General features: G+C 43.5%; 2 protein-coding genes across 6 annotated transcripts in view; both read left to right on the top strand.

The window, feature by feature from the left end:
• Positions 1–2,309: 2,309 nt before the first annotated feature.
• On the top strand, positions 2,310–14,746 carry stat3 (signal transducer and activator of transcription 3 (acute-phase response factor)). Of its 5 annotated transcripts, none has more exons than XM_061846359.1 (25): positions 2,310–2,361; positions 2,444–2,504; positions 3,342–3,486; positions 4,882–5,125; positions 5,207–5,299; positions 5,842–5,923; positions 5,998–6,098; positions 6,173–6,324; positions 6,418–6,576; positions 6,683–6,775; positions 7,098–7,157; positions 7,600–7,629; positions 7,721–7,814; positions 7,901–7,948; positions 8,037–8,120; positions 8,292–8,390; positions 8,470–8,605; positions 8,720–8,772; positions 8,861–8,955; positions 9,877–10,016; positions 10,132–10,350; positions 10,434–10,476; positions 11,164–11,223; positions 12,187–12,290; positions 12,431–14,169. In XM_061846359.1, the coding sequence occupies exons 3-25, from the start codon at positions 3,359–3,361 to the stop codon at positions 12,565–12,567; spliced, it is 2,454 nt and encodes an 817-aa protein (XP_061702343.1). In that variant the 5' UTR covers positions 2,310–2,361; positions 2,444–2,504; positions 3,342–3,358; the 3' UTR covers positions 12,568–14,169. The 5 variants fall into 5 exon arrangements, with proteins under 5 accessions (XP_061702343.1, XP_061702342.1, XP_061702344.1 ...); XM_061846358.1 differs by having other exon boundaries at positions 2,320–2,504; positions 12,431–12,579; positions 12,655–14,169; XM_061846361.1 differs by lacking the exon at positions 12,431–14,169 and adding an exon at positions 14,177–14,746 and having other exon boundaries at positions 2,321–2,504.
• Positions 14,747–16,299: 1,553 nt separating this feature from the next.
• Positions 16,300–17,328, top strand: part of LOC133514646 (inactive phospholipase C-like protein 2) — a 127,934-nt gene continuing 126,905 nt past the window's right edge. Inside the window, exon 1 of the mRNA XM_061846477.1 lies at positions 16,300–16,443. The gene's annotated coding sequence lies outside the window, so the exon portion shown is untranslated. The remainder of the gene's footprint in view (positions 16,444–17,328) is intronic.

Raw genomic sequence — 17,328 nt, 5'->3', positions numbered from 1 at the left:
GGTGGCTTTTTCTGACGTTTTTCGCTCCCACATTTCACAGCAGAAGCCAATGGACGCTCGACAGTTTTGGGGAGATTTCATTGACCAAAGGTTTTCCATGCATGAAACAAACCGGGGAACGCAATGAAGACAATCATCATAAGAAGGAGAAGATATTGCACAACAGTGTTCAAGACGTTATGCAACAGTGTGCCGAATAGCTTGCTGCCAGAACCTTTTTTAGAAATATAATAAAAAGAACTTTATGAGTGGGCAGGTGACCCAGCCATTTGTATACAAACTGTAAGAAAGTCAGATTCACACATCCCCTTTTTCGTCCATCCATCCATTTTCTTAGCCGCTTACCCTCACAAGGGTCGCGGGGAGTGCCGGAGCCTATCCCAGTTGTCAACGGGCAGGAGGCGGGGTACACCCTGAACCGGTCGCCAGCCAATCGCAAGGCACATCGAGACAAAACAGCCGCACTCACGATTAGTGTGTAGAATTAATGTTGCGTGTTTTTGGGATGTGGAATGCCCAGAGAAAAGTCACATAGGCACGGGGAGAACATGCAAACTCCACACAGGCAGGTCCGGGATTGAAACTGGATCCTCACAAATGTGAGGCCAACGCTTTACCAGCTGATCCAACGTGCCGCCCCCCTTTTTCATGCCCAATTAAAAAATATATATATATTATCCCCATCTCTTTTACAAGAAGGTGTCATTTCCACAATGTGCAAACTTTTCTAAATTTGTAGATGAAATGGCTACACTTGGGGGGAAAAAAACCCTACAATTGCATAGAATTGTACGTTAAAAAAATATTACGGAGAGTCCAATCGAGGTTGCCATAATTGGGGTGTAATTACTGTGAACGTGCGGCAAACGGCCAATGTTTCGGCGTACATTTTGCAATGCCCGCACATATGCACGACGCATCCATTTTCTTTCCCCGGAGACCGTTTTATGCGACTTTGACCATGGAGACTGGGTGGCGTGTTCGGGTTTGGTCACAACGGCACTTTGTAGCACAGGAGGCCATTCAAGCATCAATGAGCTGCAGAATGCAATTAAAGAGAGTGCCCCCACCGAGCAGCGAGCGGGCTTGGGAACAGAACGGAACAACATGAACGAGAAGAAATTGAAGTGTGTGCGTGTGTGTGCACGCGTGCTTGTGTGACTGTAATAAAGTGGAATGGAATACACACTCCTATAAGTAGAAATACCGCATAGGATCGGAAAAGGGCTTGTGTAGCTTTTTGCATTACAATAAAAATAATTAGAGTGTGGTGCTCGTTTGCCATTGTTCGGTGAATCAAACGTGAATTTACGTGTAAAATATAGAATAGCATGAAGAAAATACACAAAATGCTATGAGTACTGTACTTTATTTTTTCTGAGGTGTCACCCACACCTGATTGAAACACACACACAAAAAACACAACATTTTGTTCGATACAGTATTTGAATAATAAAGCTTGCATATTTTTCTTTCTTGGTTTTATTTGCCTGATCTCCCCAATAGAAAACAAAAAATGTATAAATATAGTCACCCAAAAATTACAGTTTATTTTACAGATTAGATAGATAGATAGATAGATAGATAGACAGACAGACAGACAGACAGACAGACAGACAGACAGACAGACAGACAGACAGATAGACAGATAGATAGATAGATAGATAGATAGATAGATAGATAGATAGATAGATAGATAGATAGATAGATAGATAGATAGATAGATAGATAGATAGATAGATAGATAGATAGATAGATAGATAGATAGATAGATAGATAGATAGATAGATAGATAGATTGATAATAATATATACGTACGTACGTAATTTATACGTTATTTTTTCAATCTATTTAATCTAGCAACATTATATTTTTGTAAATTAAATTGACACGTAACTAATCTAATTGAAACAATATTGTTAATAAAGAAAAAAATCATAATACGCAATTGCTTCTCTTGTCAGCATTTTACGGTGGCTTGGCATTTAGCCGAGAGGTCAAAAATGAACAGCATTCGTGTTGATGACGTCACCACTGCCAGTAATTCAGATGACTTCCAGACCGGCTTTTCCGTCGTGGCGTCCTCCCTCCCCCCGACGCTCGACGGTATTCAACCTCACCGCGGAGGGAGGAGTTCCTTCCCGAAACAGCGCAGTTGCGACAGCAGTGAAACACGACAAGAAAACCCTACTGCGGTTTAAACACCGCCTCTATTACGGACATTCTACACTCTGATTGGCTGCCGCTCTTTCACTTTGGCACCTATTGACGGAAGGAGCTGTCAGTCAAGCAGTTGACGGGGTTTGTTTGGCTGGAAACGCCGCAATGTATACAGAGCTTCAGACGCGAGACCAGGACGAAGTGGGTGGATAACAGTTAACAGTTTTTTGCGTCTTTGTGACCTCAATTGACACATTTATTATTCTTTTTATTATTTTTTAAGTAACAAGTGGTCCCATTATTAACCACCACTAGGAACTTTCTCAAGGTTTATATCAAGTCAGGTAAGCAGCCGTAACGTGTGCTTGCGTAGCTTTTATTTGGATTGAGTTGTTGTTATACATTAATATTATTATTTCCATAAACGACTCTTTTCCCGACTGTAAAATAACTTATTTAAACTGTATTCACCTCGCATGTTCCAAGTTTCACCTGCAAAACGTCATTTCCAACTCATCCGTGGCAGCCATCGATCGCATACATCAAACCTGTTAAAAAAAAAGCTTTAATTTTAAGCACGTTCACGCCATTTTAAATTTTAACGTCAATTATTGTTTGCATTTGAATTGGCTCGCTGGTTTAGTCACGCCCATCTCCATCTTCGCTGCAGGGCAACATGGCCGAGACCTGTCTTGCACTGCAGGCCCCACTTACATAAAGCACACGTTTGTTCAGTAATCCGAGCGACAAAAGTTCTTGAGCCAAAGGCGCAGTTTTGACATTAAATATCATTTTTTTTATATGTCACTGTCAACCCACACTATTCTCTTTAAAACACGGCTTTGCTTTGATGACATTATTTTGGTAATCACAATGTCATTATAATGTTATTACTCTTGTGGATTACTGATATTGCTTGTCCTTTATTATTCCCTGAAAGTTACAACTTTAGTTTTTACGTAATTAACGATGGCATCGTAAAATGATGACATATTATTTTAAAATGACCTGCTTCCTGCAACTAATTGACAATCAATGAAAGGATCTCTAAACTCTCAGGTTACAACAGCACGAGTGTAACTTCCTCCCACGTTTTGCAGAGGAACACCCAGCAGCTGTCCGCAGTCCGCATCCCAAAAGCGGCTTTTCGTACGAGACTTTTTTCTTTTTGCCGTTCGCAGGCGCGTCGTCGGTCAAGATGGCCCAGTGGAACCAGTTGCAGCAGCTGGAGACCAGGTACCTGGAGCAGCTCTACCACCTGTACAGCGACAGCTTCCCCATGGAGCTGCGGCAGTTCCTCGCGCCGTGGATCGAAAGCCAGGACTGGTGAGCGACAAGTAAAACCGGACCCGAAACGGGTGGGAAGTCTCATCGTCTGTTTTCCCATAAAAAATTATCTCCGTTTTTTTTTTTTTTTAAATGTAAACTACTTCCTGCATGGCCGTAAAAACGTCCTTCCGATAAATAAGAAAGTGATAATAGTCTTGAGTGTTTTTTTAGGTCACGTCATTCTTTTGTTTCAGCTTCTTCCTCCTTCGTAATTACTTAACGGGAACATCAGGAATGACAACATCAAATGTCATAAATGTGAAGATTATTGCTTATTTATACTTTCATTCCTTCTATAAATGTAACAATATCATGCTGTGTTTTCAAGTTGACAAGAACCACTGCCAAATTTAAGGAATTAACTATTACACTTTCTCCTGAGAGTCAAATTAAATTTCCAAGGTTTTTATGTCTGGCGACATACAGTTATAAAAAGTCGACACACCCGTTCTAATGGTGCACTTTTAGTTTTTTCATTTCAAAACCTCTTCTCCCATTAATGTGATCTATAACCTTTACTACTCAACTGATTTTTTTTTCTGTATCTTTATTAAATTGTCATGAACAGGGTTGGGGCACTGCCAGGAGGGGCATGGCCTGGTCACCGCTCTGGGCGGTGCCACCTCTGCCACTCGTCACCGCTGTTGCACATTCGGCATGTTAATTGACCATGTATTTATTTTGGAGTTTTTGTTACGGGCATGGCGGATCAGCGGGTAAAGCGTTGGCCTCACAGTTCTGAGGTCCCGGCTTCAATCCCAGACCCCCCTGTGTGGGTTTTCTTCCGGGCACTCCGGTTTCCTCCCACTTCCCAAAAACATGCAACATTAATCGGACACTCCAAATTGCTCCTAGGTGCGATTGTGAGTACGGCTGTTATTCTCTATGTGCCCTGCGATTGGCCGGCATTCAGTTCAGGGTGTACCCCGCCTCCTGCCCGTTGGCAGCTGGGATAGGCTCCAGCGCTCCCTGCCACCCTCGTGAGCATAAGCAGCAAAGAAAATGGATGGATGTTACGAGCATATTCCAGTTCATTGATTTTTGCACCAGGTCACCGGTTGCGGACACTGCTTCTGAAATAAATTATACAATTATACAGAATTATGCCTTTTTCTCAGAGTCCTGCGTTTGGATCTTCCCTTGCACCGATGGCTCGTGACATCAATAGGAAGTAAAAAGAAACTACTGAAATAATGAACTTGCATAAGTGTCAACACTCCCTTATCAACTGGGTGTTTAGAATGAACCAATCACATTCAATCCAGACACAGAGTTTGTGTCATTTGTTGCATTTTATTAAACACCCCGTACTGGGTGTACCCAAGCCACCTGCTTGATGTAAATGCTACACTTTGGCTTTTTCTCACCAATTCCTGTTTGTTATCCCGAAAGGACTTTCGCCGCCAACAAGGAATCTCACGCGACTCTGGTGTTCCACAATCTCCTGGGCGAGATAGACCAGCAGTACAGCCGCTTCCTGCAGGAGAACAACGTCCTCTACCAGCACAACCTGCGGCGGATCAAGCAGCACCTGCAGAGCAAGTACCTGGAGAAGCCCATGGACATCGCCCGCATCGTCGCCCGCTGCTTGTGGGAGGAGCAACGGCTGCTGCAGACGGCCACCGCCGCTGCGCAGGTCTAGACCGACGCCGCACGTGGAGCAGGTTTTTAATCCCATGGATGATTTCATGACGTAGCGTTCACGTCTTACGATCAGGACGGACAGGCCGCCCACCCCACAGGGACGGTGGTGACGGAAAAGCAGCAAATCCTGGAACACAACCTTCAAGACATCAGGAAACGAGTGCAGGTGTGTTGCGATATATGTGCAATGTGCAACATTAATTGGACACTCTAAATTGCCCGTAGGTGTAAATGTGAGTGCGGCTGTTTGTCTCCATGTGCCCTGCGATTGGGTGTCAACCAGTTCAGGGTGTACCCCGCCTCCTGCCCGTTGACAGCTGGGACAGGCTCCGGCACTCCCCGCGACCCTTGTGAGGATAAGCGGCTCAGAAAATGTATGGAGGGATGGAATGTCTGTATTTAATACATGCTTACTAACTACTACACTTTTCAGGAAGTTAATTCCTAGCTAATGGCTATATTTTTTTTTCATTAGCTGTAAGCTGAAACAGTCAAAATTAGATTTCAAGAAATCTTGAAAATATTTCATTTTGTGTCTCTTTCATATATATAAAAAAAAGTCTCACATTTGAATTGAAATACTGATACGAATGAAGTTTTCCCCGATATAGGTTATCGACACGCACTTGTATTTCATCAGGACGACGCGTTCAGCAATGATTTACGCCACGGTGTCAAGTGTTTAAGATTTCTCCTTTCTTTTGACAGGACATGGAACAGAAGATGAAGATGCTGGAGAATCTTCAGGATGACTTTGATTTCAACTACAAGACACTGAAAAGCCAAGGAGGTACTGCATGCTAAAATCCGAGCGTTTTCGTATGGAAATTGACTGCAAATCTAAATTCTCCGTTTCGCCTCCAGAGTTGAACCAGGACCTGAACGGGAATAGCCAGGCGGCAGCGACGAGGCAGAAAATGGCTCAGCTGGAGCAGATGTTGAGTACCTTGGACCAGCTCAGACGAGTGGGTGGCCCCGCATCTCCCGTCGCGTTACGGCCGGCCCGTCAGACCTCGACAATGTCGTGACCTTTTTGCAGCAAATCGTGACAGAGATGGGAGGCTTGCTGACCGCGATGGACTACGTACAGAAGAACCTGACAGACGAAGAACTGGCCGACTGGAAACGACGACAGCAAATCGCCTGCATCGGCGGACCCCCAAATATCTGCCTGGACCGCCTCGAAACATGGCAAGCATAGAAGTCGATTTATTTAACCGTCCCGAACGGATTGAAAATTTTAGTAAGCGACCTCACGCGAGCTGCTCGAATTTTCTTGACCAGGATCACGTCCTTGGCCGAGTCCCAGCTCCAGATTCGTCAGCAGATCAAGAAACTGGAGGAGCTTCAGCAGAAAGTGTCCTACAAGGGAGACCCCATCGTCCAGCACCGGCCCGCCCTCGAGGAGAAGATTGTGGACTTGTTCAGAAATCTCATGAAGAGGTATTGCTGAAAGATGAACGCATATTTTTGCTGGCGGAAACCAATGAAGTTCCGCTCTGTAGCATATTTCTTCTAAGTGCGTCATTGTGTTGTTGTGACTGAACAGTGCGTTTGTGGTGGAAAGACAGCCTTGCATGCCCATGCACCCAGACAGACCCTTGGTCATCAAAACGGGTGTACAGTTCACAAACAAAGTCAGGTAAGAATATGAAAGAATACACAAATCCTATGGAATTGGATCAAAGAAGCCTGTCAATCAGCTTCGGAATCAACTAAAAAATGAGATATCAAGCCTCATCAATCTGGATAAATGGACAAAAATACAAAAGTCATCATGGAGAAATTTTAACCAGAACACTAAAAGATTAGAGCTTCGAAATGGTCGAGCAAATTTATATTTCCTTCCATTTTCACTTCCTGTAAATGTCATGGCCGCGCGTCCCAATAATTTTTCTCTTCTAGTTTCGCATCCTACCAAGTGGGAGAAGTTTGATGGTTTTTTTACTTGATTCTTCTTCCAGGCTTCTTGTGAAGTTCCCTGAGCTCAATTACCAGCTGAAAATTAAAGTTTGCATCGACAAGTGAGTTGTTTTTTTAAAATTAATTAATTAATATTTAGGCAGCGCGGTGGATTTCAGCGGGTAAAGCGTTGGCCTCACAGTTCTGAGGACCCGGGTTCGATCCTGGCCCCGCCCGTGTGGAGTTTGCATGTTCTTCCCGTGCCTGCGTGGGTTTCCTCCCACATCCCAAAAACATGCAACATTAATCGGACACTCTAAATTGCCCGTAGGTGTGATTGTGAGTGCAGCTGTTTGTCTCGATGTGCCCTGCGATTGGCTGGCGACCAGTTCAGGGCGTACCCCGCCTCCTGCCCGTTGACAGCTGGGATAGGCTCCAGCGCTCCCCGCGACCCTCGTGAGGATAAGCGGCAAAGAAAATGGATGGATGGATGGATGGATGATTAATATTTATGATATGTGAGAAAATACTAGATTTCATTGTGAATTTTTTTGACATTTTCAGGGAGTCCGGGGACGTGGCCGCAATCAGAGGGTAAGATTTTCAAGGTGTTAAAATGAAACGTTTAAATTGATTTCTATTAAAAGTCTCACTTCCTTTTTTTTTTTTTTTGCTTTCATTTTAGGTCCAGAAAGTTCAACATCCTCGGCACCAACACCAAAGTCATGAACATGGAGGAGTCCAACAACGGCAGCCTGTCAGCCGAGTTCAAACACTTGGTAAGTCGCGGGGGCGCAGTCCGCTCGCATCAGCTTCCGAAACGCACTTCCTCACGGCGGAACCCCCGACTTCCTGTTTGCCGCAGACCCTGAGAGAGCAGCGCTGCGGCAACGGTGGACGCACCAATAGTGACGTAAGGGCCCCAGCGGCACCTTCCCGCGACAGTTGCGCCTTCGCCAAACTTTTGTAATTTAAAAAAAAAAGGACGTGTTCTCTGTTAGGCGTCGCTTATCGTCACAGAGGAACTCCATCTGATCACCTTCGAGACGGAAGTCTACCACCAAGGCCTGAAAATTGATCTGGAGGTCAGTGAAATGGGAGTCACTCGTGGTGAACTTCAAAGTCAATCCTAGCGAAGCCCAAAATTCACGTGTGAGGAGTGAGCCTGCTAAAGAGGAACAGAAACTTATTTTAATGCCTATTTATAAGAAATATAATCTGACCAATGTGATAATTCTTTTTCTCACTTTGCGCAGACGCATTCGCTGCCCGTGGTGGTCATATCTAACATCTGCCAGATGCCGAACGCCTGGGCGTCCATCTTATGGTACAACATGCTGACCGACCAGCCGAAGGTTGGGATGAAACCCTGTCGACTTACAAAGCAGGAAGGGGGAAAGGAAAGGCAGTTTAAATATGCGGGTCTTCGTACAGAATGTGAACTTCTTCACCAAGCCGCCGGTGGGGACGTGGGACCAGGTGGCCGAAGTGCTCAGCTGGCAATTCTCATCCACCACCAAGAGAGGCCTGACCATCGAGCAGCTGACCACGCTGGCCGAGAAACTGCTAGGTGAGCCCGTCATTTATTCATATTTCGTGGTCCAGTTGGGTTGCAGATTATCGCAGCTGGGTCTGGACAATTACTGATGATGATGATGATGTAATTGTTGCGTTGTTCCTTTAGGGCCATCTGTCAACTACTCCGGCTGTCAGTTTACGTGGGCCAAGTTCTGTAAGGTACCTTAGCTCGTTCTGTACCGTGTTGAACGCCCATTTTGGAGCGCTGTCGCTAACTTGTCTGATTTTTGGATTCATTTTCTCGCAGGAGAACATGGCCGGGAAAGGCTTTTCGTTCTGGGTGTGGCTGGACAACATCATCGACTTGGTGAAGAAATACATCCTGGCGCTGTGGAACGAGGGGTGAGGAGTTAGCATTTTGCCGAGTATTTTCATACCCTGTGCTCATTTTAGACTTTTTTTTCCCACACGCTTTCAAACCCACGGCGGGTAATTTGCGCATTTTTTCTCACGGCCGCGAGGGGGCACTCGAGCGGAAAAGGTCAGAGTGAGACGGAATATATGTGCCGAGGACATGGCTTTTACCAGTCCGGTCTGACGGTCTGAGTGCTCCCAGTGCTGAAAGGTCTTCTTCAGGGTTAGAATTTAACACAGTTTAACGGAAGATTGTTCGGGTATGGGTTCGAGCGATATGACACTTACTTTCACACTGAGCCTGAACAATCCTCTTTTGAGTCTTGTTCAATGCTGGAACGTGTTTTCCAGTTGAGAAATAACAAACAATACGTTCGCATTTGTTGCCGTATTCTTTCGGTGTGTTCGGCTTTGTGTTGACGTCCGTATCGAAATGCACGCGGAGCGAATATGAACATGCCGAAGAAGCATGGACGGGGACGTTTCAGACTGACACGGATGTAGAAAAAGTAGAAAAATTCTACACGCATGCGCATTAATCCTAGGGGGACTTTTCAGCACGGGGGAGCGCTCAGACAGTCACACCGGCCCTGTTAGCGCTGCGCTAGCGTGTTACTGCTGTGTCTCAGTGATTTTTACCAGTATGTTTTCTTTTAACTGGCCCTGTTAGCGCGGCGGCGCTACCATTAGCGTTAGCGCGCACAGCGGCGCTAGCGTTAGCGCTAAACTCTCTGTATACCGTCTTTCTTTGTAAATATCTCGTGTTTCAATGTCGGGCACTTGCGGCTTTTACACGGCCGCGGTCTACTGTATGTACCAAATGGTATTTCCTTTACAAATGTACCGGGTGAGGGTTCTAACCAGGTGCACTCTGGAGTCCGGGAATTACGGTATTTGTTTGACCTTCAGGTACATCATGGGCTTCATCAGCAAAGAAAGAGAGAGGGGCATTCTCAGCCCCAAACCGCCAGGCACGTTCCTGCTGCGCTTCAGCGAGAGCAGCAAGGAAGGCGGCATCACCTTCACGTGGGTCGAGAAAGACATCAACGGTGAGGCGCGCCATCCATATTTTTAACCGCGCACCTACAAAATATACAAAGTTGTCCAGTTTGAGGATTTCCAGTGGGATACGCGGTCTAAGTATTGTGACCTCTGTACTCGCAGGCAAGACTCAGATCCAGTCAGTGGAGCCATACACCAAGCAGCAGCTCAACAACATGTCCTTCGCCGACATCATCATGGGCTACAAAATCATGGACGCCACCAACATCCTGGTTTCTCCCCTCGTGTACCTCTACCCTGAAATTCCCAAGGAGGAAGCCTTCGGGAAGTACTGCAGGCCGGAGGCGGCCCCCGAACCCGAGTTGGGAGACTCCACCAGCAGTGAGTCGCCACTTGGCCATATATCCGTATAATAATTAGCCCGCTGTGAATTTGTATTTTAACGCCGTCTTTCACGTCGACAGTTACGCAGCCGTACTTGAAGACCAAGTTCATTTGCGTGACCCCGTGAGTATGAATTTGATCCTCCTTTTGCGTCTATAGAAGATTTCTACACGGACACAAAACATTTTCTCTCTCCGCTTTCATTTTTTTGTATTTGAATTAATAATTTTGAAAGAAAAGCTACGTTATGTATCGATGTGTAAACAGATGGATTGCGTGTGTATGGATGGACGGACATTATTAGGTGTGCATAAATGCGTAGGCAGATGTTGACATTGCGTATGTGAACGGACAGAGAGTTTGGGTTCCGTGCGTACATCAGTGGACGGAATGATGCGGAAATTCGGCATGAACGCTAAAATTGCGTGGACACAAGTAGACCGACAAGTGTGGATTATATCTGCTTAAAAAAAAAAAAAAATGGACCTCCTGTTTTTGTGTGATCATTCCAGAGTCAAAAAGTCACACATACATACTGATTTGGCTTGAAGTACGTTGGCCTTAAAGGCTAAAAAAAAAAATTCGGCGGTGACGTTCACGTGGCAAACGGGTAATTGTGTGTAACAACGCGGCACGGAGGTTTAAAAGTGTTTCCCGAAAAGTGCATGGACGAATGAATTACCAGGTCGTTTCCACTGTTGAGTCCTTAAAAAGCAGATTTGCTGTTTGAAAGTCTCACTTAATTAAAAAAATAAATAAATAAATAAAATAAAAAAAAAAAGAACACACACGCCTGACCTTTCTCCGTAGGTGTCCCTCCGTGTTCATGGACTTTCCGGACAGTGAGCTGCTTGGGAACGGATTCCCGGGGTAGGCGCTTTGGAGGGCCGGGGGCACGTAGGGACTGTTTGTGTGTGTGTATCTCACTTATTGTGTGTCAGTAATCAGCTCACCCATCAACTCTTATCTTAAAGCGATGCTGTGTTCGATAAGCTCCTTGTGCACCCGGTAACTGAACATCGAAATCTCGCGCATCTTCTACAAAATTGCCGCTTCAAAGCCGTAGCTGGAGAAGCACATATTCCCCTTTTTTACGGATCACGCGTTGCTGTAACCGTTTGCTCCCAAACAGCAGCACATAATTCTCACTGGGTCAGAGAGGAAAAGTTGATTTCGCCGCAACGCGGTGGGAAAAGCGCGGATGCAATTGAGGGCTGCAACGATGAATGAAATCATTTTCAATCGTTCGATTCCAAAAAAAAAAGGTGGATGCAATATCTCAGCCTCGCCTTCCCCAAATGGATCACGAGAATACCGCCACCTCACATACTGTTTTTTTTTTTCTTTTGTCACAATGCAAAAAATGTTTAATTTTATTAATCCAATAATGGCATAATCTGCGTATTACTCAATTCTGAAAGTTTTCCATTGTTGCAGCCCCGTAACTTGTTCCCACATTCCGGTACACGCTGGCAACATTGTATCTCTGGTAACGGCTCTGACACCACCTGGGAAGGCGGACTACATTAGTGGGTCGTCGTTTAAAATCGCTGCCGGACAGTAACGACGGATTTCACCACAACGAGGCGGCAGACGCGAGCGCGACACGTCACGATCTCCTCCTTTGTCGGCCTATTCGGTGCCCTTTTCGAACAGAACCCAGCGAACCTTGGCCGAAACTTTGTGCGCTTTCACACGGCCACACAGCATCCCAGCATCAGCTAACCCGATGACCATCGTGTCAGAATGTTTGTGTCCACGGTTTTGTATCGAAGGCAGTGATGTCATTGCTTGTTTTGTTTTTTTTTTGTTTTTTTTTTTCTCTCTCGCCAGCACAAACTCGGGCAACACCAGCGATCTTTTCTCACTATCGCTATCCCCTCGGACCCTCGACTCGCTGATGCCCAACGATGCGGAGGGTAATCCAGGACATATGGGTCAGTTGTGCACAAACACACACTTGCATGTAAACAATCAGTGGCCGCGACAAAAAAAAAAAGAAAGATTTGTACTTTGTCATTTACTCAGCGGAATACCGGCCGTTTTTAGAGATAAGGTCTTTTCTGTCCCGAGACAGCTCGTGCATCTACGTCAATGAAATCACGTGATTGGCCATTTTGCCGGTCAAACAAAGCATTCTTGAATGCGAAGTTAGTTGGAGACGACACAAAAATACATCTTATACGCCCAGAGTTTTGTCCCATACCGTTGTGATAATAAATGAAGGTACGTGGAAAAATGAGAGACACTTGGCATAGAGGACCCATATTTTATGTTGAAGTTGACGTTTTCCCCGATTAGAAATTGGACTGTTAACCTGCTTCCGCTTGTCTTGGGACAACTGGATCTACACGTGGATCTGGTGAGGAAGTCGTCGAGATTTACACGGAAGAGTTTGGAAGCGTAGAAAAGTCTGGACGCGTACAAATACTTCGTTGCTGGATCGGTTCGCAATCAAGAATAAATCCCACATAGCAATGGAGCCACTCCATGGAGCCATTTTTTCAATACAAATACCACTATTTCAATAAATGACATTAATTATGATTTGAAAAAAAAAGACACCAAGTCGGCTCCTCGTACACGGAAGCGTGTTGCGGCCACATGTTAAACTTGGGTAAACCTCTCTGTGACAGACTTTTCTTTTTTTTTTTAAATATGCATTTTTCTCAAATGAGTCCAATGTGTATTTAAAGAAAAGAAAAGAAAAGAAACCGCTGGGATAGGCTTCAGTGCCCGTACACAGAAGCGTGTTGCGGCCACACGTTAACCTACATAAACCTCTGTGTGACCAATGGTTTATTTTCTTTTTGTAAATGCGCATTGGACTCATTTGAGAACAATGCATATTAAAAAAAACAAAAACAAAAAGAATGTCTGTTGGGGAGAGGTTTACCAAAGATTAATGTCTGGCCGCAACACGCTTCCGTGTACGTTGGAGATGATCCTGTCGTATTTTTTTTAATATGCATTGTTGTCAAATGAGCCAACTTGGCATTATAAATACTTCTTGGTCCGGTTCAATGTCTCCCACTCTGTCAAGCAGGTCTTTCTGACCGGCAATATGGCGCCATGACATTTACGAACTCTATTGGCACCAAAAGAATCATGCAGTAATAAGACGATTAATTGGAATGTAAATGGCGTTTGATGCTTCACAATAATTATTGTGCTGCTTCTTCTGGTGTGTGTTTTTTGCAGTATCCTGCACCAGGGAACAGTACAATGCATACAGACATACTGCATGCACATTTCTTGACAAAACCCAAATAACTGTCAAGACTTCTTCAGTATTTTACGTTGTTTTTTAATTTTTATTTTTTGCTGTGGATAAAGAATACATACTGTGTTCTTTGTACACGATGTCAACATTTGTTTCTACGTTTTTTATTCAAGTATAAGTTGCAAGAGCCCCTCTATGACGCCTCACAATATGTGTTAGCATTAAGCTAGCAAAGGTACAATTCCCTTTGATTTTTTTTTTTGGTTGGGTTTTTTTTTTTTTTTTTTTAGTGTTACAGTAAACTTCAACAGGAAGCACAAAAGAAAAAAAATGGAAGAACTTAGCCTCTTTTGTGGAGACTTGATCGCTATCTGCTGACCATAAAGTTTGCCGCCACCATTTAGTGCTTGTAAATCCATTTTTTTCTCAACACTGACGGGCGGCATCTTGTATTTCCAAAAACTCGTGATACAGCTCTTATGTTATAGTCAGATGAAGCTAATATTGCTCCCGATAAGATCACACATTGACATGAGTTGAAAAAATGAAATGAAGCCACAAATGAACGTGAAGTAACCGAGCGACCTCGTTCCTCTGCAGAATCTCTGACCCTGGACATGGATGTTGCTTCGCCCATGCACGTCAACACCTCCAACTTGGTTTGAGTTTCATGGCGCGTTTGTGTGATTCCTGTTCCCACTTATTTTTGATTTTCTCCTGACATGGTGGCAAATACGATATCCCGTTTCAGTTTTTAAGCATATGTACAAAAATGTATGCGTTTGTCATAAGAGATTCATTGTCATATAATAAGCTCTGTCGCTGTTTTACTGAAAAAAACAACAAAAAAATACTTTATGTCTCACTTTTGATTCGTATCAAATGTAATTATGAAAATGTAGCGGTGACCGTTTTTACCACATTCATTTTTTAGCACTATGAAATATAACATGTACATACGTTCGTTAGATTATCACACTTTTGCTTTGGATTTGGCATTTTTTTAGTTTTTCTCCTGACATATTTGGTGTTGAAAACAATTTAACTTTTAACACCAGCTTTTTTCAAATGACAGTTTTGAGCTCAACTGCCACGTTGGACGAGTTATTGTACAAAAACAAATGTTAATGGGATTATTCTTTATATTTAGGCAATAAAAACGAACACACAGAAATGCCTCCGTTTAATATTTTAAATTTATCACGGAAATGAGTCATGTTCTGTTGCTTTTTGGTAGCTCACAAGATAATAATGTGTGGAAAACATATTTGTACATGTATTCATTTTCCTAGCCGCTTATCCTCACAAGGGTCGCAGGAGTGCCGACCCCTATCCCAGCTGTCGTCGGGCAGGAGACGGGGTAATTTCAAAAAAGTCCAGTTCCTGTTATCAAAATTCATAAATTCAAATAAAGACGGGAACATTATTTCATTTGTTTTTAAACGAATGCACTAATAACTGAAAAATCAATTGTTACTTCAGGGAATTCCGACATGCAGGGTTTCAGTCTCTGTGGATTCAGTCTTGTATCAATGAATTATTCGGCTCTCAAGGTTGGATATTACTTGCATATAAAATTGGAACTTCCTATTTTCGTTTTATTCTGTCAGAGCAACACCTGAAACGTATTTCCCTTAACGTCTTGTCATTTCTCATCAGTGCAAAAAAAAAACCCTTGACGACATTTTGACCTTTTTGATCATGGCGATCCCGCCACATTAAAAGGGAGAGAGAATGTAATTTGCGCTTTATAATGAGCAGAACAGAGGGGACAAACTGTTTCTATGTTATTTGATTAATTAATTGTATTGCAGAATATAAATCAACATTTGTCACATATTGTTGCATTTGTTAACTTAATGAGTTTAAAGTCAATGAGGGACTTAATTGACTAATTCTATTGAAGTGGGGAAAAAAACAACAATTACATGAACTGAATTAAAACGAGCCTTGTGGGGATAAGCAGCTCAGATAATGGATGGATCGATAAACAAACATAAATTAACCCTTTCCCTCTTTCCAATTGAGTGAAGTTCACCTTTGAACCAAAAGGCGTCGCTGTTGTCCGAGTTGACGATCGATTATCGCGTACCTGTAATACTCTATTTTGAACAAATTATGTCTCATCCGCTGTGTCCTCTCTCTTTGTTATTCATCATATAAAAATGAGTTTATGTTTGAGTTACATTCACCTGAAATAGTGTTAAACTGTTTATTTTGTGGCTGCTTATTTTTGTCATCGTGTACTAATCAGTCCAAGTGAGAAATTTCAATAACTGGTGACTTCACCCCCAAAACTTTTAAAAAATTATTTATAAATATTTTTGTTTATCTATGACAGCGACGGATAGTGAAAAGATCAATTAAACAAATTTTAAAAAATGACAGTATATTTGTAAGTAAATTGCGATGACATGATCATAATTTAATGCTATTTTTTTTGGGTGACATTTAATCATGATGTTGTGTCGGGAGATATGTCAAGTGTAAAATGGGATGACTTGATGACCAAAAAGTTGGGGAAATAGTTATTATTTGTCTTTTGAAAGCTTCAAATGCGATTTATACATCAGGACGTCGTCGTCGTTCCCGGGAGCGGTGGAGACAGAACCGGAAGTGGGCGGGGCCAGGGCGAGCGACAGAGACAGCGGATAGAGAGAAAGAGAGAGAGAGAGAGAGAGAGAGAGGGAGGGAGGGGTGGGTGGTGAGTAGTAGCTGTGGGGTCGACAAACAGTAACTAACTCCACGGACCGACCGACCCGCCACCACGGCGAGAGAGTCCCCCCCCCCCTCCCCGTCCCCGAGTCACCGCAGTTTGTGGCCGCACTCGAGCGCAGGAGAGCCGCGGCAGTCGTCGCTCCACGGAGGCAAGTGCGACTTTTTGTTTCTGCTTGTTTTTGGGTTTTTTTTTTTTTTTTTTTTGGGAGGGGGACGAAAAGAGCGAAACGTCTCGCGTGACACTTGACGCGAAGCTATTACGACACCGAACGTGCGACGTTTGTAAACAAACTCCACCGACGCTGGTGGGGGGAGTTCGGCGTTGGCGTGTCCGACGTGCAAAGCTCAACAAGCGGCTGAAAGCATCAGTGCTCGTGACCCCACCTCCGCACTTACTACGCTGTCACTTGTGGGCGTGTATTTTTTTATTTTTATTTAGTTTGGTGTTGGCAGCTAACCGTCTTGGGCTACTGTCCTTTCAAACTAATGACTCGTATTTCAATACTACTGTGTGTAAAATTTAAATTCTCTCCACTTCTGGAAATGTGGCAAAAGTACTCATACTCTGTATTCAAGTAAGAATTGGCAGTTACTTGTTTAAAAAAAAAAAAAAGTCTGGTAAAAGTAAACCTTCTGATTCAAAGTACCCCACAAAAAAAGGTACGGACTGTCAAAAATAAAATGTATTAATTAATACAATTAACTAACGTTTTATATTTCAATACTACTGTGTGTAAAATGTCAATTCTCTCCACTTCTGGAAATATGGCAAAAGTACTCATACTCTGTATTCAAGTAAAAATTGCAATTACTTGTTTTTAAAAAGAGACTGGTCAAAGTAGACGTTCTGATTCAAAGTACCCCCCCCCCCGCAAAAAAAAAAAGGTACGGACTGTCAAAAATAAAATGCAAAAAAAAAACTTAAAATAAAAGGTCCCTTACCTGTATGTTTTACAGATAAGACGAATCATTTTTTAACCCTACGAGTTTATTAATTTTAGGCTGGTACAAATCATTATTGGAGCTGATATCGA

This window comes from Syngnathoides biaculeatus, chromosome 16 (genome assembly GCF_019802595.1).
Source record: "Syngnathoides biaculeatus isolate LvHL_M chromosome 16, ASM1980259v1, whole genome shotgun sequence".
Classification (NCBI taxonomy): Eukaryota; Metazoa; Chordata; class Actinopteri; order Syngnathiformes; family Syngnathidae; genus Syngnathoides; species Syngnathoides biaculeatus.
Note: the sequence above shows the minus strand (reverse complement) of the source record. Positions and strands in the feature narration are given on the sequence as shown.

What these genes read in the sequence shown, in the direction of transcription:
- stat3 (XM_061846359.1), top strand. Translation starts at nt 3,359, where the DNA reads ATGGCCCAGTGGAACCAGTTGCAGCAGCTGGAGACCAGGTACCTGGAG. An exon ending in GACACTGAAAAGCCAAGGAG is followed by an intron (nt 5,924 to 5,997) that starts GTACTGCATGCT and finishes TTTCGCCTCCAG; the next exon opens with AGTTGAACCAGGACCTGAAC. An exon ending in CGTGGGCCAAGTTCTGTAAG is followed by an intron (nt 8,773 to 8,860) that starts GTACCTTAGCTC and finishes ATTTTCTCGCAG; the next exon opens with GAGAACATGGCCGGGAAAGG.